Genomic DNA, 19607 nt, shown 5'->3' with positions numbered 1-19607 from the left:
AAGGTAGTTCCTCTACAGAAGCTCTCTCCATACAACTGCAGATACTTGGGGGTTATTCTTATCTTGGATGTTTGATTGCCAAGTATCCTTGTTGCAAATAGTATTTAATAGTAATAATTTTTCATATTAAACTTTTATATAAACTCTGAAAGTAAAAATTGCTGGACATTCTGCAGAAAGGCTTGTGAAATTTTTTTCAAGGTTATAAACAGCCACAGTCCAGTAGTATTAACTGTTTTTGTAATCAGTTCTGACAATATTGATCAGCCCTAACTCTTCCAAACTCAAGAGAAATATTATGATTTTTTTAAACATAAGTTAAATTTTGTTTAATAGAACACTTACATATTCTTGATACTAATATAGTCCTTGTGTTGCTCTTTCAGGTCAACTGGAAGTGATCATGGATCGTCGGCTTATGCAGGATGACAACCGTGGCCTTGGACAAGGTGTTCAAGATAACAAGATTACAGCTAATGTCTTCCGACTGCTGGTTGAAAAAAGACATGGAACAGATGTGGTAGGATTTACTGTCTGGATTTTTTATGCCAATTAAGATGTAAATATTAATTTCTGTTGCAGCAGCAAAGAACTCAGTAAAGAAATTGCTCCATGAGCTGTAGAACTACGGAAATGTAGCTCTGTCATCTTGCTTGCATATTCTGATTGTAAAGACTTCATCCCTCACTATTCCTCACATAAATCCTGCAGTACCTACTTCCTCACTCACACTTCAACATATGAGTTGAGGTACCATTGTGAAAGCCTTTTTTTTTTAATTACTTTTTTACTGAACAAGCTTTAAAAAGCAGCTAATTAGTGTGACTTCTGCTTCTTAATAATGTTAACTGAGTCTAAACAAAGTTGGACAAAATATTTCTGTTTAGCGGGTAAAGAGAGAAAACCTCTTATAATTTCCCTAGGAAATAAGATTCAAGTGGAAATATTTAGACACCAGACATAAAAAACTTTGCAGTTAATTATGATTCTAGGAAAGTTGAGACCCTTTTTTTTAGTATTTGTACAGATCTCAGTTTGACTTTTTGTATATCACTCTTTTAAATAACCTCAATTTTCTTTCTGTTCTTATTTTCTCTTATTTTCTTATTTTTTTTACCATTTTTGAGAAGGACAAAATCAAAAGTACATCTTCGTACTGAGGCAGTAGAATAATGATGACAGACAGCACTGAGTATATTTTAAAACCATTGCATAGCTAAAGATGAGAGGTTGTATACCAAGCTCCTAATGAATATGCAGATAAATTGGAATTAATTCTGGTTTATAATGGATATCATTAACCACTGTGAGAGGATGATAATACCAAGCTTAAAGCAAATTTTCACCATTTAATGATTGACAGCAGGATTTTTTTCAGGTTGTACATGTCATCATGATTTTCTAGTTCCTCATCATGTGTAATGCAGGCTGCATATTAACTGCATTTATCAGTGAGATGTGCAGCTACCCAAGCTAACTTGAGGTCAGCAGCAGTCTGATTGTGACAACAACAAGCATTGCACAGGTTAATCCATCCTTACAAGAGGAAACCTGCAGAGGGATCTATACTGCCACCCAAAAATGCCTTAGTACCAAAGGTAATTTGTGTTGTATTAAATTAGAATGTGGACCTGTTAAGTAAGAATTATGAGACATCGAAATCTATGTTTACATTAAAAAAAATTTGGAACAACAAAAGCAGATCAAATCGGTTAGTGTCATAGTGCTTGCAGTGACATTGTGTGCAGTCTTGGTGCTTTCTATAGAACCATAAAATAACTAATACTAAAAGGTACCTCTGGAACACTTCCAGTCCATTCCCTGCTCAATGCAGTCTATGTTTGTGTCAGAACAGCTATAAAAGGTTAGTTGTCCATTCAGACCATAATCAAGATGTGATGGGTTGGAGCATGTTTGGTGCCATACCTCCAGGGGAGCTTCTTGTTTACTTCCTTCTAAAAGGAAACTGGTCCACACACACTGAGATTGCTCCGCAAAGTAACACAATGCCCCCTTGAGTGGGATTGGCCACAAGTTCAACTTCAAAACAGCTGCTGCTTCAGACCAAAATTGGCAAAGATTTTGAAGCTACCTCAGTAAGAGTAAAGGCAGCCTGAACAGCTCTGGGATGTTCTATTTAGTGGAATATTTACAGGTGTCTTTGCATATGTTGGCCAACTTGTTTGTGATACAAGTCAAGTATCATCTCAGCAGAATAACAATGTAATTCCCTTTCTTTGTAAAAATCATCTTTCCTATAGATTTGAAAGATTCTGGCAAGGTACTGAGAATCTCTCAAAGGAGAAGGGGCAGTTACCTACTACAATCAAAAATTTCTGAGGTGTTTTGGAAACCTGTGTTCCAGCACCTTCCTTTCTCTATAGTTCTTCCTGCTGAGCTTATAATGGTTTTAAATGGCTGCAGAGGACTTCAAGGGCAATTGATTCTTATATACTCTTGAAGGGACTTCAAAGAAAGTGGAATCAGGACTGTAGGGAGAGTAGGCACAATCTAAGACCTGCTGTTGTTCCCACTGATCCAATGTACTCAAGCCCTAGGAACCAAGCAAGATGTTTTAAGGAAACATTTTCTTTTTGGTGTTGTTCCTGGAATTCCCCTTTCATATATTTAGAATGTTCTAGAATTTTGTTTTTCAAAATCTATCTGAACATTCATAATATTTTCTGGGTCATGTTACTGTTTCAGTGTTCAAGGGTAGTTCTGGATCTGTTTCCTTAGATGTGCAATCATACTTTTTTTAGCCCAGTTACTCAGAAGGTAGTTGTTATAAGAGCTTAAAAATAACCATGTCAGAAAAAATTATGATGAAATTACATGCAGTTTATATATGTAATCGGCTACAGCATGACTCATACACTGACCCTTATTTTGTTGTCAAGCCTTATTTTATTATTGACTATAGGAGCCCCTGGAGGAGAAAGTTTTGACCATTTGACATCTTTGCCATTTCAAGCTTTTCCTAATGTTTGCTCCAAAATATTTCATTTTATTTTTTTCTCAAAAACAATTCTGAAGAATAGGATACATTCTGCTATTTGTGAAACTTCCACATAAAAGGACAGTATGTGATGTGTAACATATGCAGGTCGTTAAAATTAATTAAAATAATTGTGCATCACTGGTGAAATTACCATGGAGAGTTCTTGTTATCACAGTATCTATCAAAAGTTTCTTTTCCTTTATATCTCTAAAATACTTTTTTCCTTCCCCAACCCCAACCTGAATGATAAATTGTAATGACAGAGTCAAACCACTGGAATGTCCTGAAGTGTAAGGCTGACATGTCCACTGGGTGGATAGAGTGAAATTCTTAATAATTCTTAATAATTGTTGGTATACTCTGATAGTCTGTATCCTAATAGGTTCTTAATCCTAACACTGCCTGGAGTTTGGCTCTTGAATTCTAGCTCATCTGATCAGTCATAAATACTAATTCAGATATAGCCTCTGCAAAAGACTTCAGATTGACATGTTTTGCTAAAGCTTTTTTGGTTTTGTATTTGTGGGGATTGAAGAGACTTGGGGGGGTTGGTGTTTGTGTTTATATTTTCTGGTTGTTGTTGTTGTTTTTCCCCTAAGATGGATACTAAAGGTTTATTCAATGACAGTATTGTTTGTTAAGTGTTTGTAGTAAGAACTGGGCAAATCTCATTTCACTTTACATTATACTCACCTCATTTATTGATGACGGTGTTCCTCAGGCTTCAAATGTTTTTACTATATTTGTGATACAATTTCTACATACATCTTTTTTTTCTACTAAATGTAATTAAGCCTTCTTATATGTTCATTTTCTCCATGCAAGGATTTTTCAGCTTGAGTATCTCTTTGAGTCATCTTCTAAGATTGTCCTCTCTTTCTTCAGATTTTTAACCAAGAGCTGAATTCATGTCATTTTTAAATTGAAGGGATTAATATTTAGCTGAGAATGAAACTGAATACAGTTTATTAATACTTGTCAAAACAGGAAATGTTTCTGTCTTTTTGAAAATACAGACTACTTTATATTTACTGTAGGTTTTGGAAAAATAAGCTTAAATACCCTTTTGTTTTCTGAATCCCAGCATGTTATACCAGTATAGGAGTGAAAGAAATAGGATTTATGGGAAGTGGTAATATATCATCAAAGACATAGCTGGAGAAAAGATGCCATGCCATGCAAACACTTCCTTCTTCAGATTCCTATTTCATACCTTGCCTTGACTTGGTTAATTTATATAACTGGATTTAGAGACTAGACTCAAGCAGAGTGCCACAATTTGATGGCTCAAATGGCTGTTACTTTTGGGGGACATTGTTTAGAGGAACAATAATACAGTTAATAAAAACACAAATATGTGGGAGATAATCTAACTCCCTTTCCTTCACCACATAGAACAACTCCTTTTTTCTACAAAATCTCTGTAAGTGGCCACTTTCTCTGAAAATTTATGGTTGGTGATACAGCTATTTTTATCTGATGATTGTATTGCGTTTTCTCCTTATTGATGTGCTTACTTATAATGCATGTGCATGTTTCTCACTGTAGCTGTATATTATACTGTGCATTGCTATGCTACTTGTAGCCTCCCCTTAACAAACATAATTAACTTGATGTTTCAAAAAAGCAGAAACTTGAGATTAGGTTAACTATTACCATTTAGAAGCTTTTTCAAACCCATGTGTGACAAGCTCAGGTACTCTAATAAAATTTTTTAATTATAACTGCCACAGTAAACTCATCAAATATGTATAAAATTGTTAGGGTTTGGGGGGGTTATGGTGGCCATAGAAGAAAAAAAAAGATATTTCTCTCTTGTTTTCACACAAAATACAATGCACCTTCTTTAGAGCCTTACCTCATATATTTAGTAAGGGGTGAACACTAATTTAGTATTTCATTTGAGGAGATATTCAGGTACATGATACTTTCCAGTTTTGCTTAAAACACTACTTTTAATTCATTGTTTCTTCTACTACTGTATATTTTATACTGTATTTCCTATGCAGAAAATTTTGTGTTTGCTAATCAAGAATAATGTTTCCATCTCTTATTTATTTACAAATACTCTCTGTTTTCAGGCAAGCACTGCCATTGTTTTTAGGCCAGGACATCTTACAGCTTAATTTCTTTCATTTTTTTTTTTTTCATGGTACAGTGACAAAGATGTGTTGCAGAAAGCTTTTACATAAAGCTTTGTCTAAAAGCTCTTCTCCTATGCTCCTGATATGAAATATTCTCATCCTGTAACAAGGCAGCAGCCACTTGTAGCTGACTCCTGGCTTGAGTAGTTAGTACAGAGGACTGCCTTCCTCTGGGTTCTGGACATACAGATATGTCTCTTGTGTTCTCTTTCATGTATTTATGTATGTCTCAACAGTGAATTATTTTCCTTGGTTTGGTTTTATCTCTCCTCATTTGCATCTACCCGTTTTCTGGCTCTGGTTAGAATGAATTTCACCTCAGTATTATGCATAGTATAAAACTTGGGTCTCTCCACTTTTAGCTCATACAATTCATCAAAGAATGAGGGTAGGCCTCTCTGTTGTCTTTTGTTAGCTTATCTGAGCTGGTGCAGTTTGAGGTCTGAAACTGAAACTTTTCTGTATCTCGACTTCTAGGAAGGCCTAATTCCTGCCTTAAGATCTGACTGTAGGGCAGATCCTTCCTAAAGTAGGGAGAAAATGCGCAAGTCCTTCTTGTTTCTTCATATATTCTTCAAATGAAATGACTCTCTGGGAATAATCTCCTTGCACATGCAAATTTCCACCAGTAGCAAGAACTTTGCACGAGGAGCAGAGTTCCAATGCCTAGAAATTAGCAGATATCACTGTGTACTTTCTGTCCTTAGCATCAATTTTTTTAACTGCTTCCTCATCAAAACTGAACTCCAGAAAGTTTTGATCACTGTTTTCTGCCATCATTGGGAACAGGATAAATTCTTGCCAGTCATCTGGGAAAACCTAGCACCAGGTCCTTCCACAAGCCTAGCATATGGGGTATTTATTTAGGCATTAAGTCCCTCCTCCTATTATTAAATATTGTTAAATAATATAAACACTCTAAGAAGAATTAGAAGAGAATAAATAAAATTGGCAGGAAAGGCTATAACTGAAGTATAAAATATTTTTATTGCCAAGGAAACCTGTCATGCTATCTGCTTTTCTGATCACTTTCATCCAGTTATATTGATGGCTGTGTGTTTATGAGCCGGAGTAATTGCAGCTAGGTGCTTATGATCTTGGTGACGAGATGCCGAGGCCGTTTCTACGGGTTAAAGGTCTTAAAGGTCTAAGAACATTTTAAGGTCGTAAACAGAGTTGTTTATTACATGGAAGCATGTATCTGAAGGTGCGAAAGTCCTAAAAGAGCAGTCTTACAGTCTCACAATCGGTTATGGGTATAAAGTATATGAGTATAAAGTCTTAGAAATAAAATTCCAGAATAAACAGTAGTCTTAACATGGAATTAAACATAACATTCCAGCCTTAGGATAAAACAACCTCCAATCTCCTGACCCCAAGCAGGGTTTCCAGCTGTGGGGTCGCAATAACAGAAAGGGATCACGAGATCACAAATCCCAGACAGGGGTCCCGGCCGCAGGGATCACAGTGACAGAAAAGGTCCCGAGATTCAGAACCCACACAGAGTCCCCGGCCACAGGGTCACAATGGACCAGACAGAGTTCCAGGCCACGGGGTCGTAGTGACAGGAAGGGGGTCCCAAGGTCCCGAATCCTACGCAGAGTTCCCAGCTGCAGGGATCACAGGGACAGGAAGGGGGTCCCGGGGTCCCAGAGGCAAGAAGGGGTCCCGGGGTCCCGAACCCTCGCAGAGTCCCTGGCAGCCCCGAACAGAGTTCTGGGACAAACACCACAAGGGGAAAAGGGAAGGGACGGGACCACCCCAGGGCTGTGATCCAAGCGACAAAGACTACAATAGATGGTACCTTTAGAATCCCATTCGACTCCCTGGCAGGGCTCCTTCCTCAGGCTGCAGAAGGTGGAGGTTGGATCAATAGATCGGATTGATCAATCGACACCTTCACTCCCAGCCCAGAGGCTTTTATCCATAAGTTACACATGCATGTTCTTATCTTTATCTACACACTACCCAATCCAGGTGCAATTTTCTAAGTTCATAAAACTACGAAAAACTACGAAAAGCAGCATCAAAAGCCTGCGCATATAGCATATCTGTTAGTGCAAAAACTCTTATCTTACTAGCATAAAAGTTCTATCTTATTGTGCGTAAAAATTCTATCTTGTTATGTGAAAAACTCTGTCTTAACATACGTAAAAAACTTTATCTTATTTGCGCAAAATTCATACCAAAAATTATAAACAGTACTCTATTTTTGTTATGTCAAAACTCTATCACTAGGCCTGAAGCTCTGTACTTCTATACTAACAACTAGGACTTAGGGCATGTGAAGCTTAAAACTGAGGCTTAGATTTCTACTTTATGTGTGTGTGGCTTTATATATTCTAATTTTTCTAAAGGTTTTAATTCAGTCCCTGTCCTTCTCACTCTCTGCGGAGGATCCATGGAAACATGGACTCCAACAACTAGATAATTTTTTTACCATCTGCACTCTTCCATAGACCAGCGAGCAGATGTTCTCAAATGATCTCTTTATAGAACATGATTTCTGTTATGGCACCTGGTAGAACGCTAAGTGTACTAAATGCAGTCACCAAAGGCACAGTGATAGGTGGAGTAGTGGAGCACTAGCTGCTCCTGAGACCATGAAACGGAGAAAATTAGATTGTTCCTGGTGTGAAACCCAACAAGATGAATCAGCAGAAATTGCCTTAGACTAAGAAAATTTTGGATTTTTAGATTTTTTTTTGTAAAACAAGAGCCTAGCTATGGGATGTTTGGTAGAACTGACACAGGTGGGGAAGGAAAAGGATTGAGGTGTAACAAGTGGAAAAAGTAGGGGTGAAAGGGGCATAAAAGGCTCTGAAGAAGTCCAGTGTTTGATCACCATAGACCATTCTGGATTATTAAATATGATTTCTGTGTAAGTACCCCATCTTTTCCGAAACTGTGTGAGCCATTAGCCAGCTTCAGATAAGACTAGAAAACAAGCAGAATAAGAGGTGTGTGTGACAGCTATTGGAAAGGGATACACCTTTGGACTGAGGGACCCGTACAGCTGCTTGTTGTTGGCTTCCAGTTGTTGGCAAGGCCTGTATTTTCTGTGTGTGCCTGTAAACAGCAAATTGTGAGCTGATAGGTCACAGGCCAACTCCTGTTGGTGAAAGTGAAGTCTGACCTAAAGTGAATCATCAGGAAGCCTAAGGTCCAGACCTGGGTATCAGAAGGGCTTAAAGTCCACACTGAGATATCAGGGGTTGTTTAGTGTTCTTGTGAATCAAGAACATCAAGGTCTTGAACGCCAGACCTGGTCAGTTGGAGGGTACAATGAGATTTGGATTTTCTGTTCTACTTCTGTTACCCAAGTGCTTATGTAGGCTCTGGCAAAGGTTCTCTGCTCACATGTGTGGAGGGCCATGTGTTTCCATACATGCCTAATGGGATATTGTTCTGCCTTTCTCCTGCATGGTCTTGGAGAAGCAGAACCACAGCAGGCTCCTATCTATCAGCCTGGAATTAGAGGAGTCGCCTTGTGTTGGAGACCACCAAATTTAGCACTAGCAGACTGGGAAAAATTCCTCCTGTGGATGCAGATTTTCCTGGATTTGGTTACCTGCAACAGTCCCAGGTTTCTCATCTGCAGTTTTAGTGTCAACTAAGTATCGGCATAGAAAATATGTGGTGATTTTAGAGTCACTGAGCCAACACCCAGTCTTGTGGATACTTTATGGTGCCTCAGAGTTTTCATTTCTTCTATAATTAGCCTTCAGAAACCCCTTTCAGCTAGTGTGGCAGACATGCATATGCATTTCCAATGCATTTTCATTAACAATGACCAAGTGAATGGATAGAAAGTTTTCCATTCCCTGGTAAAGAGATGAAATCGGATTTACTCTGCTCTCATGAGTTGTCTTTTGCTGGTCATTTCAATAGCTATCAAAAGACACTCAGCAACTCCAGACCATGGTTCTCAATTAAAGGACTTGAAACCTATTGGGGAAAAAAAAAAAGCGCTTTGATGTGCAAAAATGTAATAAAATGTATATACAAACAATTCTAGTCCTTATATTTATCTGTATTTTTGCCTCCCAGCTTTTCAGGAAAGCCAAATGCTCTGGTATAGCAGAAAATCAGTATCCTTGTTTACAGTCTTTTTAAGATTCCAGGATATCTGCCTGTTCAGTACTCACATTTGTGACTGCTGTTTCTGGTTTCAACTTACCCAGGCTTTCCTGAAAGTCTAATTGGTCTAAGCTTGGATTTTTTTACAGAGATTACCTGAAGACCTGAATCTACTGAAGTTTTTTGTGCATCTTTGAGGTCTTAGTTGTTCTGAATCCCACTGTACAGAGAAGATCTTCCTATCACGTTTTTTGATTTCCATACAAAATTCCCTCTGCAAACATTAGCCATTTTCAAAGCTGCTTGAAGTCTTGGTCACTGTTTTCTTTGACAAATGCTTACATTAACCTTGCACTCTTGGACACTGAAAAGCAGTTATTCAGGTCAGAAGAATGAATCCGATTTATATTGGTCATTAATTGCTATTTGTAGTACTAAGGGTGTAAGACCCATGATCTTTCTTCTTTCCTTCAGAAAATCACGAGTTGTTACAGGCATGCAAAAATCTAGCTCCAGGTAATCAGCCTCAGGGGAAAGGGAATGAATCATCCACATCTGGAGATCTTTCAGAACTTGTCAAACTCTGGTTATTCTTTTTGTACTACTGTGTGCAACTTTGAATGAATTTAAAGCAAGAACATCTGATTTTTCACTTGGTGAGATAACAGCAAGACAATCTTGCACATAAAACCTGTAACTAAGTTGAAACCATTTACTACTCGATGTCAATTTAATGAACTAGACTAGTGTCAGTCTGAAACAAAACCTTAAGTTCTCTTCTAAGTTGTGAGCCTTAGGGCAATAGAACATTATGCAATTTTCTCACTCTCTTCCTGCTTAGAGAATCCGCCTTCCAAAAGTGAGGAGCCACTGTAGTTAAGGATTCAAGCTGTTTGCATTTGGTGGAAAATGTATGTAATTCTAAAGCTTGGACTTTTGCTCTTACCTGTCACTTACTGTTGTCAAACTGTTATTCACATCATCAGTGGTGTTTGTTTCTGACCTATGAACAGTATAGCACAGTATTTCAGAATCAATTTCTCATATAGAAGCAGCATCACAACAAACATACTGATGGATTGTCTGTCTTTGAATTGTACATAACAAATTTTTTTTTCCGTATTTGTCCTTGGAATTCTTTGACTCACATTTTTGATTGCTGCCAGTTGCTAGTTTAGGGTTAAGATATTTAAAAATATTGTCTCCATATGCTTTGGTAATAAAGATGCTCTGAAAAGTGTTTTTGCTCCACAGATCCGATTTTTCAGTCCAGAAACCTTCTGCTTTGAAGAGTGCTGCCTGTTGGTTTTCTGGACCTGTCAGAGAGAAAGTTGATAAAAATTGTTTCCTGACACAACATGAAAGAGAATGAGAAACTTTTTTTTTCCAGCAATAATCCAAGTGGTTTGGTATCAGACTACCTTAGTCTACATCCCTTGATTTAGCAGGCCCAGAATTCTTCCTCTTTCCAGTTTTATTTGATTGTTCTTACACACTGAGTCAGCATTCACATTTGAGCATGTTAGATCAGGTAGTGTGGGTGCCAGTGGGGTTTTACTGTTACAGTTAAGGTTATTTTGATGACTTTGTCATTGCAGAGAAGAGTCGAAGAGTCTAGAGGAGGACAAAATAGTCAAGATGATGTGATGTGATGCGATGTGATAAACGGTCTGCCTCAGTTTCCTTTCCTTAGTTTTAGATTTTTAGATATACTTGTCTGTATTGAAAAGTTCATTGGTTCTCTATTAGTTAAATTGGTGTCCAGTCATCACCCCCTTCAGCTTTACTTTCTTCTCTACAGATTTTTCCTTTGCTTTCTTCAATGATTTCTGAAGAGTCTAATTAGCATTTTCCCCTCTAATTAAGGACCTTAGTTACTTGATTTAAATGCTTACCTGAGTCTTGGGGGCAGAGTGATTTTTACACAGGCAGTGGGCAGCGCATGAAAGAGAGTGGCGGCAGTGGCTGCTCTGTCGGGGGCAGCAACGGAACACCAAGTGGCCGCAGTGATGAGCTGGTTTGCAGGAATGGTGGAATAGGGCAAAACAGGTGCAGGCAGGGAAGCAGGACCATGGAGAGGAAAAGGTGAGGCAGGAGAGAAGGGTCAAGCTGACCCTCTGAGCAAGCCCCTGATCCCTCCAGGAAACCCAAAGCAAAGGCTCTCCCTTGTGTTGCAGTTACCTGCTTTTTTGTCCTAAAGTCTCTTCCACAGCCTGATTTCCTGGCATCTGCCCCACAGGCAAGTGGGGGTGTTGCTTGCAGCCCAGTCCTGGAAGCTTCTCTCCCCTGACCAGCTGCCAGGTGAAGTTTCCCTGGGGACAGGGCTGCCAACACATGAAAAAGCCCCTATAGAAATCCTTCACCTCATGTATAGCATACGTTGAGGCATAAATAAAAATCAGATTGATCCCCCTCATCCATCCCTGGAAGTGTTCAAGGCCAGGTTGGATGGGACCCTGAGTACCCTGATGTGGTAAGTGGCATCCCTGCATATTGCAGAGGGGTTTTAACAAGTTGACCTTTAAGTTCCTTTCCAACCCAGGCCTTTCAATTATTTCTACAATGATCAATAAAATAGCTCAATTCTGATATAAAGGTACTTTTTATAGATAAGGCTATTCTTAAAACTTATGGGAAATTGTGATCCAGTATTAGATTATGGTTTATGTCTTCTCAAACCTGAAAATTTAGAATTATTCACCTTACTTTTGATGACAAAAAAATCCTAATTGAGGATCCATTTATGTCTATTATAGTCATTCAAGGGGTTGTGTTTCAACACAGTTTTTAATTGGATAACTGTGTATGGATGTGCTGTAAGATGGTTAAAAAAGGCAGTATTTGCTTTGATTTGAGCTCATTAAGGCAGCACATGATCATCTGGCATTTATCAGATTCTTGCCAATACTTAATGCTTGTAAGACAGCCAGAGGAGCTCCATTCACACTTTGAGTCATAAATGGTGTAATGGAAATTGAGAAAATAATGTCACTTTTAAGAGAGGCATCCTTTAATTAGATGAAGTCTGTGGGGCTACATCTTCTGATGCAGCATCTGTGGGGTACTGCTGAAAGCCATCCACATGGGGAAGATGTGAATAATTATTCTTCCCATTACATTGTTTGTGCGTGCAAGCCCTTCTCATCTCTCTTTCCAGACAGTCCTGTTTAAATTCTGGATCACTAGACTTGAGGGGAAAGACATACTGCAACCCTTGCATGATTGTGATGTACCTAGGGGAGAGCGTGATTTGAAGAGTCCCTTCTCATTCTTCTGTGAAAGCACTGTCTTCACCATGTGTAGCAACAGGGAACAAGGGCATGGACCCTCTCGTGCATGCGAAGGGAATTGATTTATTGTAGAAGTATCCCCCTTTTATACCTTTAATCTCAACCAGGCAAAATCCAAACTTAACAGAAGAAAAGCACTCATTGGCTGACTCAGCTGCAGTTTTCTGTCCATGAGTCAAAACTCTCTCTCACCCCCCAGCTGGCTTCCAGCCGATTATCCTGCAGTTGTGCCTTTCCAATAGAGCTTTCTGGTAAACATGGGCCTTAATAACTTTAACAATTATAACCCCATATCCTACAACCATGTGTGTAAAATTCTTTTTCCCTTGGTCTCCTGGCAGCTTTTGACACCTTCTTTGCACTCCATTCCTATTGCTGTTGCCAGATTCAGTGAATGACTGCACTTTTTCTGCTGATGCAATTCTCAAGAACTGTCTGTCATTCCAGATGTGGGAATACAAGATTCAATATAAAATCTCTGCCTAAGTCTTAGTTCCAAAGTGGATAATTCATAAAGACAATGTTCCTGCCTGTGACATCACATTTAGATACAGTGGAAACAAAAATGGAACAAGTTGAATCAGTTCTGGATCTAGCATTTGCCAGTCCTTCAAGGCTGTGCTTATCTGCAATATTCTGTTTTACATAGTATAAAAGGATGAATGGATTACTTTTCTGTTTCATGTGTGATTTGTAAGATATTTTAGAAGACCTCATTTTCAGTTCTCAAATGCAAGCAACAAGCTTACTTAACAGGGGAAAAAATGGTGAAAGATGAGAAAATAACTGGCAATTGAATGTTTTGACTGACTTTAGCACTTCTATGGCAACAGAGTGAACAGTGTTTCTTTTGGGGTGAAGAAACGAGCTCTTCTTTGAAAGAACATGGATCTAAACATCTACCCTGTGTATAGAGCATGTATTCAGACACTTAAAGACTTTTAGACTGAAATGTGCAGAGCGAAATTGCTCATACTGTAACTAGAATAGAAGAAAATCATGGCAATAAAGTCTACCAGGGGTACTGAACTTTTCAAGTTAAGGAAAAAAAAAAAGGCTAAACTGAGGAATTAGAAGACTGAATACTGATGAAAGATGACATTAAATGGCAGATGGAATTCAATATAAATAAATGCAATGAGCCATATGGAAGGGCAATCCTCTATAGTGACCACTTGGGGGTCCCAACATGTCGCGGTCTGCGTGCGTGCCCTCGGTGTCCAGGACGCACAGCGGCAAGGGGGGCGCAACACTTTCCCCCTGGGGAGTTTGTGGCTCCCCACTTGGGGACTCCGATGTTCTCAGTGGTCGCTTTCTGGGGCGCAGAGATGAGGCAGAGAACGAGACGGATTCTTGGGGTGAACTCAGGAGGTTTATTGAAAGTATTGACAACTGAAAAGCTAAGCTCCAGGAACTGAACTCCAAGAACTAAAGACCCCAAGAACCCTGAGCAGGGCTCTGGCAGTGGGTTTTATAGAAGGGGTGGCACAAGGCAAACAACCAGTAAGGGTACACCTAGGGAGGAGTCTAAGGCAGGGAATACAGAACTCAATCCAATGGGGATAACAAAGGCAGGGGAACAATGCAGGGCAGCAAATGATACATCGAGCAAGGGGAGACTGGCAGGGAAGGATCTAGAAACAGGGGCAGGGATACAGGGGATTGACAACTGGGAAAGGGGGGGTTAGGGAAAGGATAAATGTCTGAGGGCCAATGGGGAAGCTCATAGGGAGTGGCCAGCTGACAGGCAAAGGAATTGACATATAACAGTATGCATATCAATTAAGATCCAGAACCTAAGAATAGAACAAACCGATACAAATGAGGGACTGTGCCTGTCTCAAAGAATGGGGGAGGGCAGGATCAGGGGAGACAAACTTCATATCTAATACACAAATGAAATAAAAGGCTGGCCAAGAAACAAAATAAAACACATACCACCACACTAATAGATTCTTAAAAATACTAAGCCTCGATGCTTAGTAGATACCAAAGAGGCAGAGTGTTACTTATTACTACAGAAAGCACAAAGAATAAAACAGAAATTACCATCTTGCACCTGGAATATTTTCAATTTCTTCACTCTCAGCTCTATTTCATGCTACTGCAGAGATATTGAATAAATATGCATACATGCACACACACCCCAAGACAGAAATTTACTGTTATGGTTGTCTGTTATAAACTGAAAAATAATCTTCCCCTTTGCTTTAAGTATCTCCCATTTGTTTTTTATTTCCATGTTTCCAGCCTATCATAAAATGCAATTTTAATGTATCAGTGCTTAAGATACTATATTTTCAATAAACTTTCTGCAAAGTTTTTGCTAAATATCATCAACAAGCAGGGATTTATCTGATTAAGTATGCAAGGGAAAAATAATAGCAAAAAATGTTTTCACTTCCATTTCTATTCTTATCTTCACTGACATTCTAAAATAGAAATTGCCTTTTTAAAGTGGTTTTGTTTCGTTTTCTTGCCTCCTCTGGAGCTTTAACTGGTCGTTGTGAATATGTGAGATTTATTCATCTCAGGTTTATAAGGCAGCCTCTGTAGGCAAGTAAAAACACTGCCAATATGAAACTTTGAAAAGTACAAACTTTGTAAAATCTTGGGATAGAATACCTTTGGTTCCTGCTGGCATGATATTGAAATAAAATTTCTGAAAGAAATCTTTTGTAATGCAGACCAAGACAAAGATGCTAGCTGCTATTTGGTCCAGTGAATAGTTTAAGAGAAATAGATTTACAATAGAAAGAGGGATTTGGGGTGCAAGTTGGAGAAAACAAGAAATACAGGTCAGAACATAATGTGGAAATGGAGGCCTGCAAAAGGCTGTATTCCTCTCCATCTAGAAAGAGATACTGAATAAATAGAAGTAACTTGCTAAAGTGGTAACTAATTTCTTTCCCAAAACTGTATTGTTCCAGCATCAGAGGCTGACACAGAAACAGCAAGGGCTGTTGTAAAATCAGGTGTCATCATAATTCTGAAAGATTACTGTTTATAAAAACAGTTTAGGTTTCAAAATTTAGACATGACAGTATGTTAATTCAAATCATTCTTTTGTATTTGGCAGAATGAAGAGAAGACACCAGTCAGTTTTCCATCACTTCTTAGCCATATGACTTCTCTTTTCTTAAATCATCCTGTAATTCCAATGACAGCAAATGCAGATTCAGGTGTCCCAGAGTTGATAAATACTTTTTCTCCACTGATGTCATCCATGCCTTGTGACATGCATATAGTCAATCTGAGGACAATCCAAGCAAAGGTAAGGTCAAACCACTGTTTTTTGTGAGCAAACATATGATATATCTTACTAACATAGTGAAATAATTTATACTTGTAAAATACTTTGTGGGCAGGTTTATATGATACGATAAACTGCAGTGTGATTATGAGCTTTTGTTAGTGCTGCAAGGACTGGAGACTTGTGTCTGTTTGAATAACATGTAATGAAGGAATTTTTTTTTTCACATATGAGTATGCATAGGGCAGGATGCTATCTCTGGAGGGGGTACATTTCACTAAGTTCCCAAAGTTTAAGAGAAAACCATTCATAAACATCAGCCTTTTCTGCACTAGAAGAATTAAATTTAAGCCATTAGAGTTTGTTCTGAGTATGTTTTTAATAAAGGATATAGTTTTAAACTCAAATTTTATTGTTAAGATTTTTAAGCTTAATTACAAAACCTAATTTAGTTATTCTAACAGCATCTCATAATGATTGGTTCCTGTGAAAATGTTCTCTGGCAGGCAAACCAAAGCCAAACCAAAACAAACCCAAACATCTAAGTGCCACCAAAAAACACCAAAAAAAAACCCCACAAAAAAAACACCACACACACACACACACAAAAAACCCCACAACAAACCAAAAAGCCCGCCCCCCCCCAAAAAAACTAAAAAAAAACCCAACAAAAAAACCCCAACAAAATACCAACAAAAAATTCAAACAAAAAAAAGGCTCTTCTGTACTCAGTGTTTTTCTTCTTCTAGGAAAGAAAGGTATTTAACCACAGAATTTCATTTTCTCTTTGATTAACTGAAGGACTAGAACTCATTTTGCATTCTTTTCCTGCCAAATTTTCTATAAATTCTTTTCAGTTTTTCAGCTCCTTTTAAAATGTGATTATGTTAACTTTATGTAGTATTGCAGTGCTTATTCACCAGTGCTGCTACACAGGGAAATCCCTTTTTAATTCTGCCATAGTTAGAGACAAATTATTTATCCCCTTTCCTGTAGAGTCTCCATGATGGCTGAACATGCCTGTATTAACATCAACTTTTATTCTGTTTAATCTGTTCTTCATTCTGTCTTAATCTGTATTTTAAAACTTAAACAATGTTTACTTTTTCATGCTTTCTCTGTAAGTAGTTCAATCTTGTGTTAACTCCTTCAGCTGTGACTTATTCCTATTTTTAATTTCAAAATGGTAAATTTCTTGATTTTGTGGGTCTCATATCTTTGAAAAGTTAGGAAGAAGCCTGATATCAAATTAAATCTTCATGTGAAGTGAATATTTAATACTTCACCATGTATACTTTAATTTATTTCAACCAGCTCAACATCACAGGTTTACTTCAACACACCAAGTTCAGGGCCAGACCTTCATGAACATCTTCCCTCTCTTTGACGTGTAAATCCATCCCCTTGTTTGTATGATCTGGGTATGGAAGCTGTGAAAAGACAGGCTTGCTCAGTGTCTGCTTTTCAAATTCAATGTTACTACTTGTAAATGAATTCTCTGATTTTATCTGGGCTGGGCGGGCCCCACTCTCCCCACACTGACACAGGACTGTTGGAGGCTATAATCTCTTTCCTGTCCACAGCTGTATGTTTCATTGATTACTGATTGACAGCTCTTGAGCTTGTAACATCAATATGTCCACTTCAAAGTGAAAGTTTGCAGCAGTCATAGGACCGCAACATTGTCATTATACATACTGAATGTTCTTCCCCACAGCAAAAATGGTGCTATGCCTTGCAAATAATTCAATAAATCATTTCTCATTTTCTGCTTCCTTCCTCTTGCTTCCAAGAATTTGAATGACAAGTGACATAATTCTGGCCTATTGACACAATGAATTTTTTTCCAGAGATTTATGGCTATTCATTACCTAAACTGTTGAAGTTGATTTTTCATAATCTAATACAATTTCAGATAAGAGGTTGCCAAATTAAAAAAAAAAAAAGTTAAGGTTTAAGGTAGAAATCAGAAAGAATATTGTTATTGTTGTAAGATGTCTCATCTTGTCATAGAAGAGTCCAATCCATTAGAATTACAACATTTAAAGATTTTTTCCTTAATAGAACTCCAGCTTTTGAGAAGTGTGACACATATTTTACCTGATGTAAATAAATTGAGACTCAAGATCTAGAACACAGTAGATTTGTCCCTTTATACTAACCATAAATACATAAATTTGCCATATTGCCTAAACTTTTCAATGTGTGTCTATTAGCTTACAGTAACTGAATTTAAAAATAGTTTAAACGTTTTTTTCTTTCTCATCAAAATTTTAGCAGTATTGCCCTGGGATACTGGTTATGAGAAAGCTTAACAATTTTTTAAAAATTTTCTTACAAGGCTACATTTTAATTCTCAGAGATCAAAATCAAATAAAACTTCGGCAGCTCTTCTAAGAAGCCTAGTTAGAGATTTAATAGCACTGTGTTTGGGGATTTTTTGTTGAGTAACAGTGCTGTGAAGTTTTATAAGGTTAAGAACGTTGTTATTTGTTGAAAATCGAGGAGTTTGTTACAATTTGTTTTCATGCAGTTAGCATGGTCATATTTAGAAGGTGTATTTGGGGTAAATTAAGTTCATCCTTGCTCGGACATTCCTTAACCACAAATGTATTTAATCTAAGAACAGGTAAATTAAAGCAGTTGTGGAGGCTCTGACAACTGTCTTTCACCTGCTTTAATAATGGGTTAGAACAGCTTTATTTTTCACACAGGGTTGCTATGTGCTTGGTAGAAGGTGGAGTACTAAATCATATATATTCATACTGACCAAAGCATTTTTTACTCAGGGTGTCATTAATTGTTTGTTACCTTTTTGTTTTAAGTGTTTTGAATCCTAATTGATAACTTTTAATTCTAAAAAATTGGGAGATTAAATATTCATGCCATCATTTGAAATGCATACATGCATTTTTTATGCAGATTACTAAAAGATATTTTAACTGAATTAGAGGAAGTCTTGATACCCATTACTGGCTTGTCATTTCTAACATTAATTTACCCCACAGGAAGTCAGGCTTTTTCAGTATGAATTTGAATGTTTCACTACTCTGTTACTCTGATGTTTAGGCAGACAGTATTGTTTTGTGTGCATAAAAATATCTACTTTTAAGTGCAACACTGTCACGTCAGTAACAATTAAAACAAAATAAAGTGTTTCATAGTAGGAGGAGGAAAATATCACAGCTGTTACCTCACTTCACGTAGAAACTGGTACTACTGTTCCAGTGAACAGGATAAGAACTTCTTTAGCCATCAAGTTAATAACTACTGGAAACTTGTTTTCATATATAAGCATTATTCATAAAGTAAAAAGTTGATTTTAGGTAGTTATAAGCTATTGTTCACAGAATTATTTCAAGCTGAGTTTTATTAATGATTTGTAAACTGTGCAAAGTTTCTAACAGTTAGTGTTTCACTAAAAGGTATCTCATTTCAACTCCAAATACTATTGAGTAAATTTTTACTACTTTAAAATTGGAACTGAAATCCACAAAGTTTATTTTTTTTATTATATGAATGAGTACTTTGTACTATGAACTTGTTGTACTTTGAATCCTTGTCATGCTGGGTTTCAAAGAAGCTGGTACAAGCTGACACATTTTCTTTTTTATGAAGAGGAATTAGGGTGGAAAGTCTGTTAGATTAAGACCTCTTGTTGGGTACACCTTCAGGAGCTAATGCATCACAGAGTGCCTGATGCTGTTGGCATTGGTTTCCCCAAGCAATGGATACATTCTGAAGAACCAGAAATGGACCTAAATCATGGCAGATGCTTTTGTGAAAAAACACCAGTATAAGAACAAGTAAACCAGAAATAAGTAAGAGGACAATAGGCT

At 37.6% G+C, this 19607-nt stretch overlaps 1 protein-coding gene across 1 annotated transcript in view; it reads left to right on the top strand.

The window, feature by feature from the left end:
- MAN2A1 (mannosidase alpha class 2A member 1) overlaps positions 1 to 19607 on the top strand; it is a 120254-nt gene that overhangs the window by 96361 nt on the left and 4286 nt on the right. Inside the window, exons 19-20 of the mRNA XM_063421882.1 lie at positions 387 to 520; positions 15595 to 15789. Of these exons, the coding sequence (XP_063277952.1) occupies positions 387 to 520; positions 15595 to 15789 (329 nt within the window). The remainder of the gene's footprint in view (positions 1 to 386; positions 521 to 15594; positions 15790 to 19607) is intronic.

Source organism: Prinia subflava, chromosome Z (assembly GCF_021018805.1).
Source record: "Prinia subflava isolate CZ2003 ecotype Zambia chromosome Z, Cam_Psub_1.2, whole genome shotgun sequence".
NCBI lineage: Eukaryota > Metazoa > Chordata > Aves > Passeriformes > Cisticolidae > Prinia > Prinia subflava.
The sequence above is the reverse complement of the archived record's forward strand: the minus strand, read 5'-3'. Positions and strand labels throughout refer to the sequence as shown.